This window comes from Danio rerio, chromosome 6, assembly GCF_052040795.2.
Source record: "Danio rerio strain M-AB ecotype USA chromosome 6, GRCz13ab, whole genome shotgun sequence".
NCBI classification, from domain to species: Eukaryota; Metazoa; Chordata; class Actinopteri; order Cypriniformes; family Danionidae; genus Danio; species Danio rerio.
This window is the reverse complement of record NC_141026.1, coordinates 13,226,115-13,240,733: the sequence shown is the minus strand read 5'-3', so window position 1 is coordinate 13,240,733 and position 14,619 is coordinate 13,226,115. Positions and strand designations below refer to the sequence as shown.

The following is a 14,619-nucleotide window of genomic DNA, read 5'->3' as shown; positions in this document are numbered from 1 at the left end:
CCCTGACCGTTTCTCTGCCTCCAGGCACACAGTTCATAATACTCTACAGTCCCTTAGACAGCAGTGGGAACACTACTGAAATATTGTCATGATTTCGATTTCGAATAGGAATAATTGTACACCCACAAAGGTGTGGAGAATATAACCACATTGTGTGCGAAAGGGAGAGGATCTGTGGGCTTGGGAACCATTACATTGTGAAAAGAATTGAGCAACACATGCTTGTTTTTCTGTGATGGGAACTTTCCTTTGACTACTAATGTCTGTTGACAGTTAGACTAATATTTGGTGCAAAGTGGTGATATTAAACATTTTATTGAATGAATAATTGTTAATGCATCTGTTGTGAATATTCAGATGCTATCAATGTGGTGACCTTTTCCCCTGTGGCCTGCTTTTGCAGCCAATATAGAATCTATTTGTTCTGCCAATGACAGATACTGTCACAATCAGCAGCAATCTAATCCTGGCAGATTGCTGGTAAACACAGTTCGCTAACGGACAACAAATCCAACATTTTGGACTAAAAGTTCCAGTCATGCACCGCTCACACACACCTGATCCAAGATCCGGTGTTGACACACACACACAAAGATGTTTATAACTGATTACATGGACTATAAAGAGAGCACTCACACACACACTTCTGTGCTGAGTCTTGTTATGCTGATTGTGAACATTATGACGCATTTTCCTTGCCTTGCCGGTCTGCCTTTTGATTATCTGCCTGTTTGTTGACCACGACTCTGGATTGCCCGTTTACATCTGTTTGCTCCAGTGTTGACTGTTGCTTGCCTGACCATTCTCTGCATAATAAACCATGCATTTGGATCCGCACTTCCTTGTCAGTATCCCCCCTTCACATTTACAGATACAAGTTCTATACAGTAACCAAAGGGATTTGAGCCATTCTTCTTGCAGAATAGGGGCCAGGTCACTATGTTATGCTGGTGGAGGAAACCAATTTCTGACTTGTTCCTCTAAAAAACGCCAAAGTAGCTTTATAATATTTAGATCAGGTAATTGTGCAGGCCATGGGTGATGTTCAACTTCACTTTCATGTTCATCAGACCACTCTGTCACCAGTCTTGCTGTGTGTATTGGTGCATATTCATCACCCTATTTGCATTCCAGATGTAAAAGCTACATTGCATTGGGATGTATATAAAATTCGATCAAACACACACAAACACACACATAAAAATGTCTAAACAAAATTGTTCTGTATCATCAGCCAGAAAGTTGTAGTTCTAGTAGACTGCAGGCTGGATGCGAGGGGTCAGACTGACTTTCTGAGCCTCATTTCCCAATAATAGATGTACACTAGACAGACTAAACTGTGACAGAGTATGTTGAGCTTCCTCAGCTGAAGAATGAAGTATTTATGATACAAACCGTAAAATAAGTTTCAGATTTTTAGGGTAAATTACAGTATTATTTTTCGAATTTATAGTGATAATACACCAATGTTTCGAAGTACTAACATCTAAACATCATATCGTTTGTTACACAGTCAAAACTAAACACTGAAAACGCATATGGTGATGAGAAAGTCATATAATGAGCCAATGCTCATATCACACCACTTTTCCCACATGCAAATAAACTTTGTAATATATAAAAGGTTTCCCAGAGATGGGTTGTGGCTGGATGGGCATCCGCTGTGTAAAAACTTGCTGGATAAGTTGGCGGTTCATTCCACTGTGGCGACCCCAGATTAATAAAGGGACTAAGCCGACAAGAAAATGAATGAATATATGAAAGGTGCTCACAAACAGAAACATGGTAACAGAAATAAAATTTAGCAAATGCAATCAAGATGCTAAATAAACTAATGTACATAACTGAAAAAAAATAAAACAAATCGTAGTAATATCAACATACAAGCATAAAAAGTGATGTGTCACAGGGAATTCTAGGAATGTTTTGTTACCAACCCTGCTTAGCTTAAGTGGGTGACCATCTTGGGCTAACGGGTGTTGTGGCTGCATCACTGAGATCCTAGACAAGATTTTTTTCTCTCAGATTGTCAAAAGGGATAAATCAGTGATAAACTGACCTAAACTACTGGAGTGTAAGGCCGGCTTAACCACAGTGATTTATGACCTTAGGGAAAAAGGGGTGCTGACCCTGCTTCTAAATTAAAAGTGTGAAACATTCCTATATATTGCATTAAAAGCAGTATGTAGACCAAAGGCACCCTAAGGTTAAGTTAAAGAATTTAAAAAAGTGTTTGGATGGGATAACATCAAATTCTTTAAAAATGCTTGCTATGATTCACGTCTAGTCCAAGCACCTCCCCTGGAGCATCGTCAGTGTATAGCGATTGACGATTGGCTCCTGTACTAGACGGCAGGTTTTTATTGCCATATTGACGTTACACTTTTCTCCATTCAAAAAGATACGAGTGCAAAGTCTTGTGTATTCTATAGTCTTTGACTTGCACCTTGTTTGTAAATTAATCTGCTCTAAAATTAAAAGCATTTTCCTACTGATTCTGTTTAAAACTTCATTCAAAATATAGTTCATCTACACTGTAAAAAATATCTGTTAATTAACAGTTTCTGTATTTTGTGACTCACAAATTGCATCATGGATCATCTATCTGGACTTTTCGACTTTTTAATTTAACTCTACAGTTTAACAGAGTGACTTTCATTGACATTTTAGTAGTTTAACATAATATAATAAATAAGAAATAATATATAGAGAAATAAGTCTGTAAAATAGCAGTTTATTACAGGTTTTTGTAGTGTAATTCCAACACAATCTCACAGCAATTCGTAACTTTTTGATTTAGTGGCTAATTCGTATGAATTTGTATGATCTAATTCGTACAATTTAGTACGATTTGCACATCCCCCAGTGACAGTTGGGTTTCGGGGTGGGGTATAGGTGCCACACCTCCTTTTTAAAATCGTACAATTTCGTACGACTAAACTTGTATGAATTCGTACAAATTAGCCACTAAACTGACAAAACGTAAAATACTTACGTTTTCTCGTTTGATCAGGCTGGTAATTTACAACACCAGCCCAGACATTATATCACTTTAAACTGTTAAAAATGTTAATGAAAGTCACTTTTTCAAACTTTTTAACATGAAGAGTTGTTGGAAGAATGATCAAGGTCCCATAATGCAATGCAAAAACATAATAAATAAATGAGGGAAATAAAAAAAGCATCACAAAATACAGAAAACTGCTAATTTACTGATATTGTTTTACAGTTTATTCTTCCATAATACTGAGATTTGTGAGAAGGTGATGTAATTTTTCCTAACATGCCACTGCACTTTATCTTGTTGTCCTCAGAGCAATTTTGATTGTTTGGTTTCTATGTAGACCTGCTTTTACCTCTTTTATTACTTACTAACTTAACACATTTAAGTGGATCATACATTAAACAATTAAGTTGTCCCAAGAAAATCTCAAGAATTGTGTTGATTCCGCTCTTTTTTAATAAGTAGATTGAACAAGCAGTAAAAATAATGTTTTGAGTGTGGTGATCAGGGCTTAATAGGAAGTGATGTAGAGGTGTTAACCTTCTTCTTTGGAGGCAGGGTTTATTTACATTATTATGAAATAAAGTGACACATTTCACTGCTATTTTGTAGTTTAACTGTTGAGGCTAATAGAAAACTGTAGTATTAATAAACTCTAATTGTATTAACTGTTTCCATCTACTGTAGGCTATTTTTACCGAGAAATTTCTAAAAGAAGATGTTATTATAATACAATAAACCACGAAATGTCAAAAGATCAAGGTAATTTCATTCATTCATTTTCCTTTGGTTTAGTCCCTTTATTCGTCAGGGGTTATCACAATGGAATGAACCGCCAACTTATCCAGCATATGTTTTACACAGCTGATGCACTTCCAGTTGCAACACAATACTGGGAAACATCCATACACACTCATTAACACACACTACGGCTAATTTAGTTTATTCAAATCACCTACTGTAGCACATGTCTTTAGACTGTGGGGGAAACCGGAGCACCCGAAAGGAACATGCAAACTCCACACAGAAATGCCAACTGACCCAACTGGGACTCGAACCAGCGACCTTCTTGGGGTGAGGTGACAATGCTAACCTCTGAGCCACTGTGAGCCACTGTGTTCAAAGGAATTTTTATTTGACTTATTCACCAACAAAAAAAAAAAAAGAGTTGAGTGCACATTAAAGGGTTAATATGTTTATCTAGTAAACTTCCCGTTGGCTGATTTTAGATTTGAAGATAACTATGAGGGATTTGTCCCACTCTTACTTTCTAACCTGAGTATATCTCTGACTTCACACCCCGTGACCTTGACTTGAGCCAGTCAGGTGAATCTTATACTGGTCTTGGATTTCCACAAAGCAGGATGGCTGCACCGGGGAGATTAATGAATTAGAAATTAAAATGCTGTCCTCTGGGAAACCCGTCTTGCTCCCTGCATAAACTCTTCTCCACCCCCCACGTCGTGCAGTCCGCTGTCCACGCTTCTCACAGCAGTTATCAAACACCTGTGCATTGTGTGGCCAGTACAATCACACTTCCTCTCCGCTCAACCTCTCCCTCCTGGATGGAGACGGACGACTTCGGTGGTCATTTGTTGGGAGAGGCCATCCTTATTTTATGCACCGAGGACGGCCATCTCTTCAGACCGTCCCTGGTTTGGTGATAAGAATGGATATAAACCAGAGTGCAGCAGTTCATGGGCATCACAATGGATGCCTGTCACTCACAGCTTAAGAAGACCCCAAAGGACCACTCATCAGGAAAACCTCCTGTGACCCTCCGCTACCCTGGGGTCACCCTTTATAAATCCCCTCCCCCAATCTCGTTCTCTTTATACATATGTATAGATATCTGTATTTCTTTGTTTCTGATTTTTTTTTCTTCTCACATCTATGGTAAATTATACAGTAGAGAAGACTACGATTAAATCGCCTAATTGTGAGAAAATCTTTTTGTTTAACATTGTATAATCAAAAAGACATTCTGTAAAAGCACTTGGATTCCTGACAATTATACATTTCCAAGCATGTTTGACTTTTTAATTTTGGAATGTTTTGAAATAATTTTGGACAATATTTTGGATTTATACTGACATGTAATCAACAGAAAATTTATTATATTAAATATAATTCCATACAGTTTGGAATAATATATATATATATATATATATATATATATATATATATATATATATATATATATATATATATATATATATATATATATATATATATACATATATATATATATATATATATATATATATATATATATATATATATATATATATATATATATATATGTTTTTATCCTCCTATTTGACTTAAATTACAGGCATAAATACCCCTTTTTAATAATAGTAATAATATAAAGAGGAATATATAAAAATTAAATCATAATAATATTAATAGTAATAATATAGTTAAAATATATATTTAAAATATACTATTAGAATAATACGTGTGTGTGTGTATAACCATTTTATCCTCTCTTTTAAAAGGCAAAAATACCTCCTTTTTGATAGTAAATATAATAATAAATCATAGGAAAAAAATTTAGTCAAATAATGAAAGATGTATATTATAAAAATATAATTCCATACAAGCTTGGAATAATATGTGAATATAACCATTTTATCCTCTCTTTTAACTTAAATTACAGGCATAAACTCCCCTTTTAATAATAGTAATAAAAGAAATAGAAATATATAATAAGAAGTCATAATAAGTAATGATAAGAAATAATTTAATATTAAAATAGTGAAAACTATATATTTAAAACATAATTTCATACAGGCTTGAAATAATCTATGTGTGTATAACCATTTTTATCCTCTCTTTTAACTTAAAGGCTTAAATAGCCCCTTTTAATAATAGTAATAATAGAAGGGGAAATATATAATAATAAATCTTATAACAAATCATAAGAAGAAATCTTTTTATGTTAATGTAGTAAAAAATATATATTTAAAATATAATTTCATACTTGCTTGAAATAATAAGTGTGTGTAGTATGTGCATGTGTGTGTGTAACCATTTTTATCCTCTCTTTAATCAGGCAAAAATACCTCATGTTTGATAAAAGTAAATATAATAATAAATCATGTAATAAAAAAATAACAAGAAATAATTTCATATTCATATAATGAAAAAAAAATAATTATATATATATATATATATATATATATATATATATATATATATATATATATATATATATATATATATATATATATAAAAATATAATTCCATACAGGCTTAGAAAAATAAGCATGCATGTGTGTGTGTGTTGTTTTTTTATTTTTTGCTTGTTCAAACTACTTATTTAAAATGACCTGAAACAACACAACTCTTAAGATCTCATTGGGACAACTTAATTTTTTATCAAAAGTGCTAAATGAATTGCGTTGAACCCTGCATTTTTTACAGTGTATATAAACATTTGTATCGTCTCTTTTAACTTAAAATACAGGTAAAAACTCCCCTTTTAATAATTGTAATAATAGAAATGGAAATAAATATTAATAAATCATTTTACAAATAATAAGTAGAAATCACATCATACTAATTTAGTATATACTTAAAATATAATTTCATACAGGCTTGAAATAATAAGTGTATGCATAACCATTTTATCCTCTCTTTTAACCTAAATTACAGGCATAAATATCCCCTTTTATTAATAGTAAGAATAAAAAAGGGAAACATATAATTAGAAATCATGTAATACGTAATAATAAGAAATTATTTTAATATAGTAAAAATATTTATATAAACTATAGAGTTCCATAGAAGAATAATAAGCGTGTGGCTGTGTAACTATTGATAATAGTACTATTAGGAAGGGAAATATATAATAATAATAATTAATATAATAATTAATAAGAAGAAATCCCTTAATATTAATATAGTGAAATATATATGTAAAATATATTTTCATACAGGCTTAAAATAATAAGTGTTTATAACCATTTTATACTCTCTCATTCATTCATTTTTATTTTCTTTTCGGCTTAGTCCCTTTATTAATCCGGAGTCGCCACAGCGGAATGAACCGCCAACTTATCCAGCACGTTTTTACGCAGCGGATGCACCTCCAGCTCACACACACTCATACACTACGGACAATTTAGCCTACTAAATTCAACTGTGGCTGTACCGCATACTTTTGGACTGTGGAGGAAACCGGAGCACCCGGAGGAAACCCACGCGAATGCAGGGAGAACATGCAAACTCCACACAGAAACGCCAACTGACCCAGCCGAGGCTCGAACCAGTGACCTTCTTGCTGTAAAGCGACAGCACTACCTAATGTGCCACTGCGTCACCTTTATACTCTCTTTTAACTAAATGTACAGGCAAAAATACCTCTTTATGATAATAGTAAATATAATAATAAATCACATTTTACAGCTTTTAATAATTAAAATAAATCTTTTTTTAATTTACAATCACAGTTTATCAGAACATGACCAAAAAAACTGAAGCTTAAGATGTCATGAAGTCTTTTGCAACTCATTTGGTTTTGTGCGCCACAAAAAAAAAACAACTGCACCAGGCAAAAAGAGCTCTGTATTATTCTAATGGCTCTTCTCTCTCAGAATTCCCCCTAAAACGATCAGAGACGTCATCAGCTGGTGTGCGTGTTCACGTCCGCTGTGACGCCACTGTATGTGACCTGAAGAGAGATGGGCCAGAGGAACAGAGCAGTGGCCTCTTCTGACACCCGGCCCGTGTTTACCACTAGACGCAAGCTTTTCTATTAGCCTCAAACTTCAGCGAACCACTGAAAAGTTTCCAGCGGAGCCTGAACACTCGCAGGCTTTGTGAAGGGAGAACTTTGATAAGCTGCTCTTTTTTTTCTCTCATTGTCTCTGCATCTTGAATATTTTCCACAGCAGCTCTCTTCCATCCTTCACAAAGCTGTCATTGTGGAGGTTTATGGCGTGAGGGGGATCATGAATGTCCTCCGTAGAGTCAGGCCACAGTGGGCCGCTCTCACAGCACACAAACCCTGACGGTTGAATCGCGCTTCACTCGCAAAAATCAGCACTTATTCTGTCCATCAGACGCACAACTGCTCGCACTGAAGATGCTGAATGTGCCGGTATCTGTGGAGTCATTACAGAGTGGAATGAGGAGGCATTTACTGTGTACAGATCTCAAATGGTTTCTACATAATATTTTGTTGTCTTATTGTGTGTTTATTTTCACTGTCTTTCATGTGGTGGCCCAAAAATGTGTTAGATGCTTAGATGCGAGACACTGCAAGCAAAAAAAAATGTACATCTGTGAATTTTTTTCATGTACACCTGGGTTTTTTTGTGATTGTGCACTGTAAAAAATATGTAAAAACACCTGAAAAAATTAAAAATAATAGCAGTTAAATTACAGATATTTACCATAAACATAACAGATGGTAAATTACACAAATGTACCGGAAATGTAAATTTAAGGAAATAACTGTAATTTAGCGTCTGTTATTTTACGATAAATGTCTGTAATTTAATGGCTGTTATTTAACTTTTTTGGGGGGCACCCTAGTTGCTGAAAAAAAAATTTAAATAATGTTTTTTTTTTACAGTCTGGGCTTTTTCAATAAGTGTTTTTTTTTCTTCAGTATAATGTAAAGAAAACCTTCAAAAATTAACGTTTAAGTGTTTTTTTTATACATGTATTGCAGTTCATCTATTTGTATTTCAATTACAATACATTGTTTTAAACGTGTGGTCCACTGAGATATCATATTTTAAACTTTAGTTGATGTGTAATGTAGATGTGTGAACATAAACAACATCGATGAATACGCTCAAAGTTCAATGCAAAGGAGACGTTAGCTTTTACAGAGTAAGCTTAGCAAAGCCTACAGTGAACGAAATTTGAAGACTACAAACAAACACATCCAGGCTAGATCACAAACGGCTACACACATTCACCCTGTGCAGGAAAGGGGCGTGGCCAGAGGCACTGTAATGTTAGAGCTGAGAAAGCTAAAATGTCTCTAAAAAAAAACACATGCTGGATAAGTTGGCGGTTCATTCCGCTGTGGCAACCCCTGATGAATAAAAGGACTAAGCTGAAAAGAAAATGAATGAATAAAAAACTATTAATTTATTTCTAAGTTGTTGTTTTTATCAGCAATAGTCACCCTGGTCACAAGAACTATCAACATGTTTCAATAACCTAGCCAAAAAAAGTCCAAGTTAAGCTTTCAAATACTGTCCTTTTTTTAAGGTGCATAAAAAGCGCTGTTGTTTTTATAAAGCCAATTCAATCCTGTTTTAATAATACTATTTAGCCGAATGTGTATTTTAGTGTGTCTTTTGGTTTGATTGTAAGAAAAATCCATCATGCTTTAATTTAAAAGAAAAAGTTGTTATCCATGCGTGGCGTGTTTTCTTTTAATCTGACGCAAAACCAGTAGACAAGCGACTGGTCCGTACTGCGTAAACATGCCTGAAACTGGCAAAGAGAGCCAGAGGAAGTCAGAACGAGCTGCGTAAAAGCCTGAGGCCAATGGTGGCATTTCAGCCCACCGTGATGCAACCTGCTTTCTGGGGAGACAGAAAGAGTGAGAGCCACAAAACCAGAAATAAAGAGGAAACGGCAGAAAAAAAGGGATGGAGAGAGGGAGAATAAAAAGCCGCTTCACTGTGTCGGGAAAGGTCAGTCATGACCCTAAACCACAGGGGACGTGTGTTGCCCAGGAAGTGCCTCTCGACCCCCGGCCCAGAGAGAGCGAAGCACAACAGTCACAAACCTCCCATTGCTTGCCAACATGACATTTGCCACCATTCAAATGAGGCCCGGAGCTCAATGAAACAAACCAGGCCAAAACGCCTGCCTCACTTTGCCTAAATAAACCCTACGGCTGAATTATCCACCTTTATCCTACGTCCCATAATGCTTTGCATAAATATTGGAGTAAGTCCTGTCAAACTGTAAACAATTGCTGAAGTGTTTTTAAAAACTGAACAATGAGGTGCTCCTCACTGTTTATCTATCGAAAAATAAAAAGCAACTTACATTAAATCATTATTATTTAAATCAAATTAAATTAACGGTGGCACAGTGGGTAGCACAATCGCCTTACGCCAACAAAGTCGCTGGTTCCAGCCCTGCTTGGGTCAGTTGGCGTTTCTGTGTGGAGTTTGCATGTTCTCCCCGTGTTGGCGTGGGTTTTCTCCGGGTGCTCTGGTTTGCCCCACAGTCCAAAGACATGCGTCATGCAGTATAGGTGAATTGGGTTGGCTAAATTGTCCGTGGTGTATGTGTGTGAATGAGTGTGCATGGATGCTTTGCAGTGATGGGTTGCAGCTGAGAGAGTATCCGCTGTGTAAAAACATACGCTGGATAAGTTGGCGGATCATTCCGCAGTGGCGACCGCAGATTAATAAAGGGACTAAGCTGAAAAGAAAATGAATGAATGAGACCACGAATCATCTCAAAACAAATCTATCCACAGCAACTTTACAAACATGTTGAAGAGAAACATAATATGTACGAACAATTCATAAAATCAAAACCATCTCATTTGTGTATTAATTGCTTCACAAATGAATTATTCAGTGACATATCTGATTAGTTTCAATTCTCTTCAATGGAAGTTTCTCAAACCTGAAGTGAAACCTATAATTTATAAGTTGTCGGAAAAAACATTCAAGTCACCTGGTAGGCCTACATTACGTGGCTGGAGGAATAGAGGTGATGTTCATAAACCTCCTGTAAATAAAACGCAATTAGTGACATTTGTGTGGTAAAGTTCAAGCATTGATGAAGCTAACTGAGGGAACGACAACAAACACACACAGACTCCCAATAAGACATTAGAAACACAGATGCATAAATAAAGAGTCCGTCGGGTTATAAACACCCAAATTAGACTAATTACTGCAGTCCCTATCTCATTACATCGATTATACTTACATTAGATGCCACATAAAGATAATTAGCAAGGCAACGGTGAACAGTTTGTTGATTCTTCTTATATGCTAACTGATCGAGCCGCGGTCGAAGTTTGAGTTCATTATCCAGCTTGTCATTTTATTATAATTGTATTATGTTAGTTTGGCTTATAAAGATTGTTTGTTTTAAATTATCCGTGTACTTTTCACAATTTTGTTGGTTATGTTTGAATTTATATATGCAGCAGTACACAAAACAGAATGAATTTTAGGCTACTTAAGCAGTCACGTGATCACAGATAAATACTGAAATCCAAAAGCGATTCAGTTTATAAAGGTAGACAGTCCTGTCGTGTCAACCACTTTCCTCACCTTTTAGATTAACACAAAACAAAACAATGTTGCCATCTAGTGGTTAAGAATTGAGTATATTATTATATTATATTATATTATATTATATTATATTATATTATATTATATTATATTATATTATATTATATTATATGTGTTTTCTTATCTACGTTTAAACAGATTTATGCAACGTTGCCAGCTAGTGGTGAGGAAATACAATTCTACACTATATTCAATGTCTAACTAAAAAGACATATGCAATGCCGCCATCTAGTGGACATTAATAGGCTAAATATAGAAACACTTAAAAATAAAAAGAAACAGTCATATAAGCTTATTGAACATCTTTTATTAGTCCTCTACAAATGGAAAAAAAATCACTTTGTGTAGTCACAGTGAGAGAAAGACTTCCAAACTTGAACAGATTATGCAGTTACTGATAGGGTAGATATCAATAAAGTTATTATAGGCATCAGTGAAAACCATATATTGAAATTTATGATCACAGATGATCTATATGACTAATATGCCTATTATTGTATTTTAACATATTTGATGATTTACAAAGAAATTATGTAATCACAACATTATTTGTAGATTTAAACCCGAACACAAAAATTCCCTTCATACTTGTTAGAGCGTACTGTAAGCTCTCCCAGTATTTTGTTGATGGAAAGTTGGCACTACTGGCTGCATTCAGACAGATTGCATGTTAGCCGGAGAAGCCTTTGTGAATGAAAAATCTCATTTGTAGACAAATTATTTTTCCAGCTTGCTGCCAGATGAGAATTTGCTCAAGTATGATTGGGGATGACTCAGCAAATGTTGTGGAAACTTTGGAAAACCTTCAGGCAAGGCCCTCACACAGTTACAAACCTCTTTATTGGGAAAAAAAAAAGTTTTTAGAGCATAATAATGTTCTCAAAATGCTAGGACAAAAACATTGTTTATGCTATACATTGTTCATTGAACCTTTAGTTCGGCCAGCGTGTTTTTAATGTTTCAGAATTTGTTTAGAAAACGTTCAAAATTAAAACTTTCAGAATGTTTACAATTTTATAAAAAGGAATGTTCACTTAACGATGTTCCCTTCGAATTGTAGGCTAACTTTAAAGATTGGTAACATTACAGTAGCAGCACATGGACAATGATGTACTCATATTTAAACTAATTATTGTGAATTAATGATGAGTTAAGGCAACTAAGCTTAACTACAACAAGAGTCACGTGAGTTCATGTGTGAATAATGGCTACCTAAATTACATGTTAGTACATGTTTGTTAATTATAGAGTTAATTAATTAACTCATGAACTCATGGAATAAAATATTTGTTTTAATGCTGACAGCTACACATTTAAACACTTTAGTTTTGTTTTTCAATGTAAACACATTCTAGATGGACACACACAACTGTTTAAACATAGGAGTTCATGAGTTGTTAATGTAAACCCAATGGTCTGACATCACCCAACCCGCTCCAAGTTGGGATCGAAATGGCGATGGAAGTCGGTTGCTTTAACAAGGAGGTTAAAGACCATGGCCTCTAGCATTTGTCGCTAGAGCATCTTTGGAGTTCAGAGGAGTGAGGTTTACCTGCTCAGCACTTCCTAGCTGGCCTCCGTTACATTAAGAATGAGTTAATAATAAGGTGCCCCACCAAGTAAAGTGTAGACATAAAGATACATTAACTGTGTGTTCTTTACAGCTAAAACTTACTTACTTAATTCCAGGGCTGTTTATACTGAAATTGATATTAAGCCGCACCATGTTGGTTTTTTGTAACATCTACTCTTTACAAGGTGGGTCATTTTGTATAGCTAAAACTACAGATATTTAATAAACCCAAGAACTCCTGTGTTTAAAATGTTCATTGTAATGTAGACCGAACACTTCTCTAGTGTTTTTCAATGTAAACATGCACTAGACAAACAGTTAAGAATGAGTTAATGATAATGTGCCACTCCAAGTAAAGTCATGACATAAAGATACATTAGCTGTATGTTCTTTACATATAGCTAAAACTTACTTACTCCCAGGGCTGTTTATATTAAAGTTGATATTTAGCCACACCATGTTGGTGTTTTGTAACAACTAATTTTTATTAGGTGGGTTGCCCTATATAGCTAAAACTAAAGATAATTAATAAACTGATGAACTCATGTGTTTAAAATGTTCATTTTGATGTAGACTGGACACTTTAGTGTTGTTTTTTTAATGTAAACATGCACTAGACAGAATGTTAAGAATGAGTTAATGATAATGTTAAGTCATGACATAAAGATACATTAAAAGGTCAAACCTTCATGCTGGTTATGTTAAGCTAAAACTTAAGTGTTAATTAATAAATTAATTATTAAGCATACACTAACAAGTAATTAAGATTGCCATTATTCACAGATTAACTCATGTGACTTGTGTTGTAGTTCATGATTAGCGTGTAGTTGGTTCATTATTAACTCATCATTAGTTGATATTAAAGTAACATTTATTTTACACATCACTACATTATTATTTATGTACTGTTATTATAAAGTGAAACCAAAACATTACTATTAATTTATTTAAATAAAGTGATAGCAGATGTCATAAATACTGTTCATGTGATTGTGTGTGAGCAGGTGTTACAGCTGTTAACTATTACGTTAAAAAGGATGTTTAATATCCACATATTTCTGAAGCAACCACATGAAAACATTCGTGATTTCTTACAGGTCTCTGGTGACCTTCATCAATGTTATACATTCAGAATGGACTCAAACTCATCTATTCTCTGTTTGGTGTTTCCTCTCTTGATCTTTCTGTAGCAGACGGTGTTGTACCTGCAAGCAGGACGGTTGTTTTCATCCTTCTCGTATCTCTGGCCTAACATCTCAACAGAAGCGAAACCATCCTGATTTATTTCATCCAATCCGTCCTCTTCCTCTTCCTCCATTGCATCTTCCTTTTCATCCTTATCTGCATTGTTTTCATATATGTCTTCTTCAAGTTTAACAGAATCGTTCTTGCTCACGTTCTCCAGATCTTCAGATGTTGTCGTCTCTTTAGGTACTTCATTTGTTAGCTCCTTTTCAGCTTCTATTTTGGCCTTGTCGTTGTGCTCCATTGATGTCACTTCCTGTCCTGGGATTGCAAGTGTTGTTGAAAAATTATAAAAGAAAGGGCACAAGTGTTAAAATTTAATTGCAGTGCATTTAACATAAACAAACAGACGTTTAAACTGACAGTAAATGTATAAATGTGATTTATAGTGACAGTTTCACAGATAGTTTTAAATTGAACCAGGAGTATAGGCCTTAATCTACACTTTTAACAATTTCCTGTCGAATTTACAGTAATTCACTGGGAACCGTTACAGCAAA

The 14,619-nt window shown here is 34.7% G+C and overlaps 1 protein-coding gene across 1 annotated transcript; it reads right to left on the bottom strand.

The window, feature by feature from the left end:
- Positions 1-11,588: 11,588 nt before the first annotated feature.
- On the bottom strand, positions 11,589-14,363 carry ermn (ermin). The gene has a single exon (XM_087256858.1). The coding sequence runs from the start codon at positions 14,361-14,363 to the stop codon at positions 13,995-13,997; it is 369 nt and encodes a 122-aa protein (XP_087112984.1). The 3' UTR covers positions 11,589-13,994.
- Between the last annotated feature and the right edge of the window lie 256 nt (positions 14,364-14,619).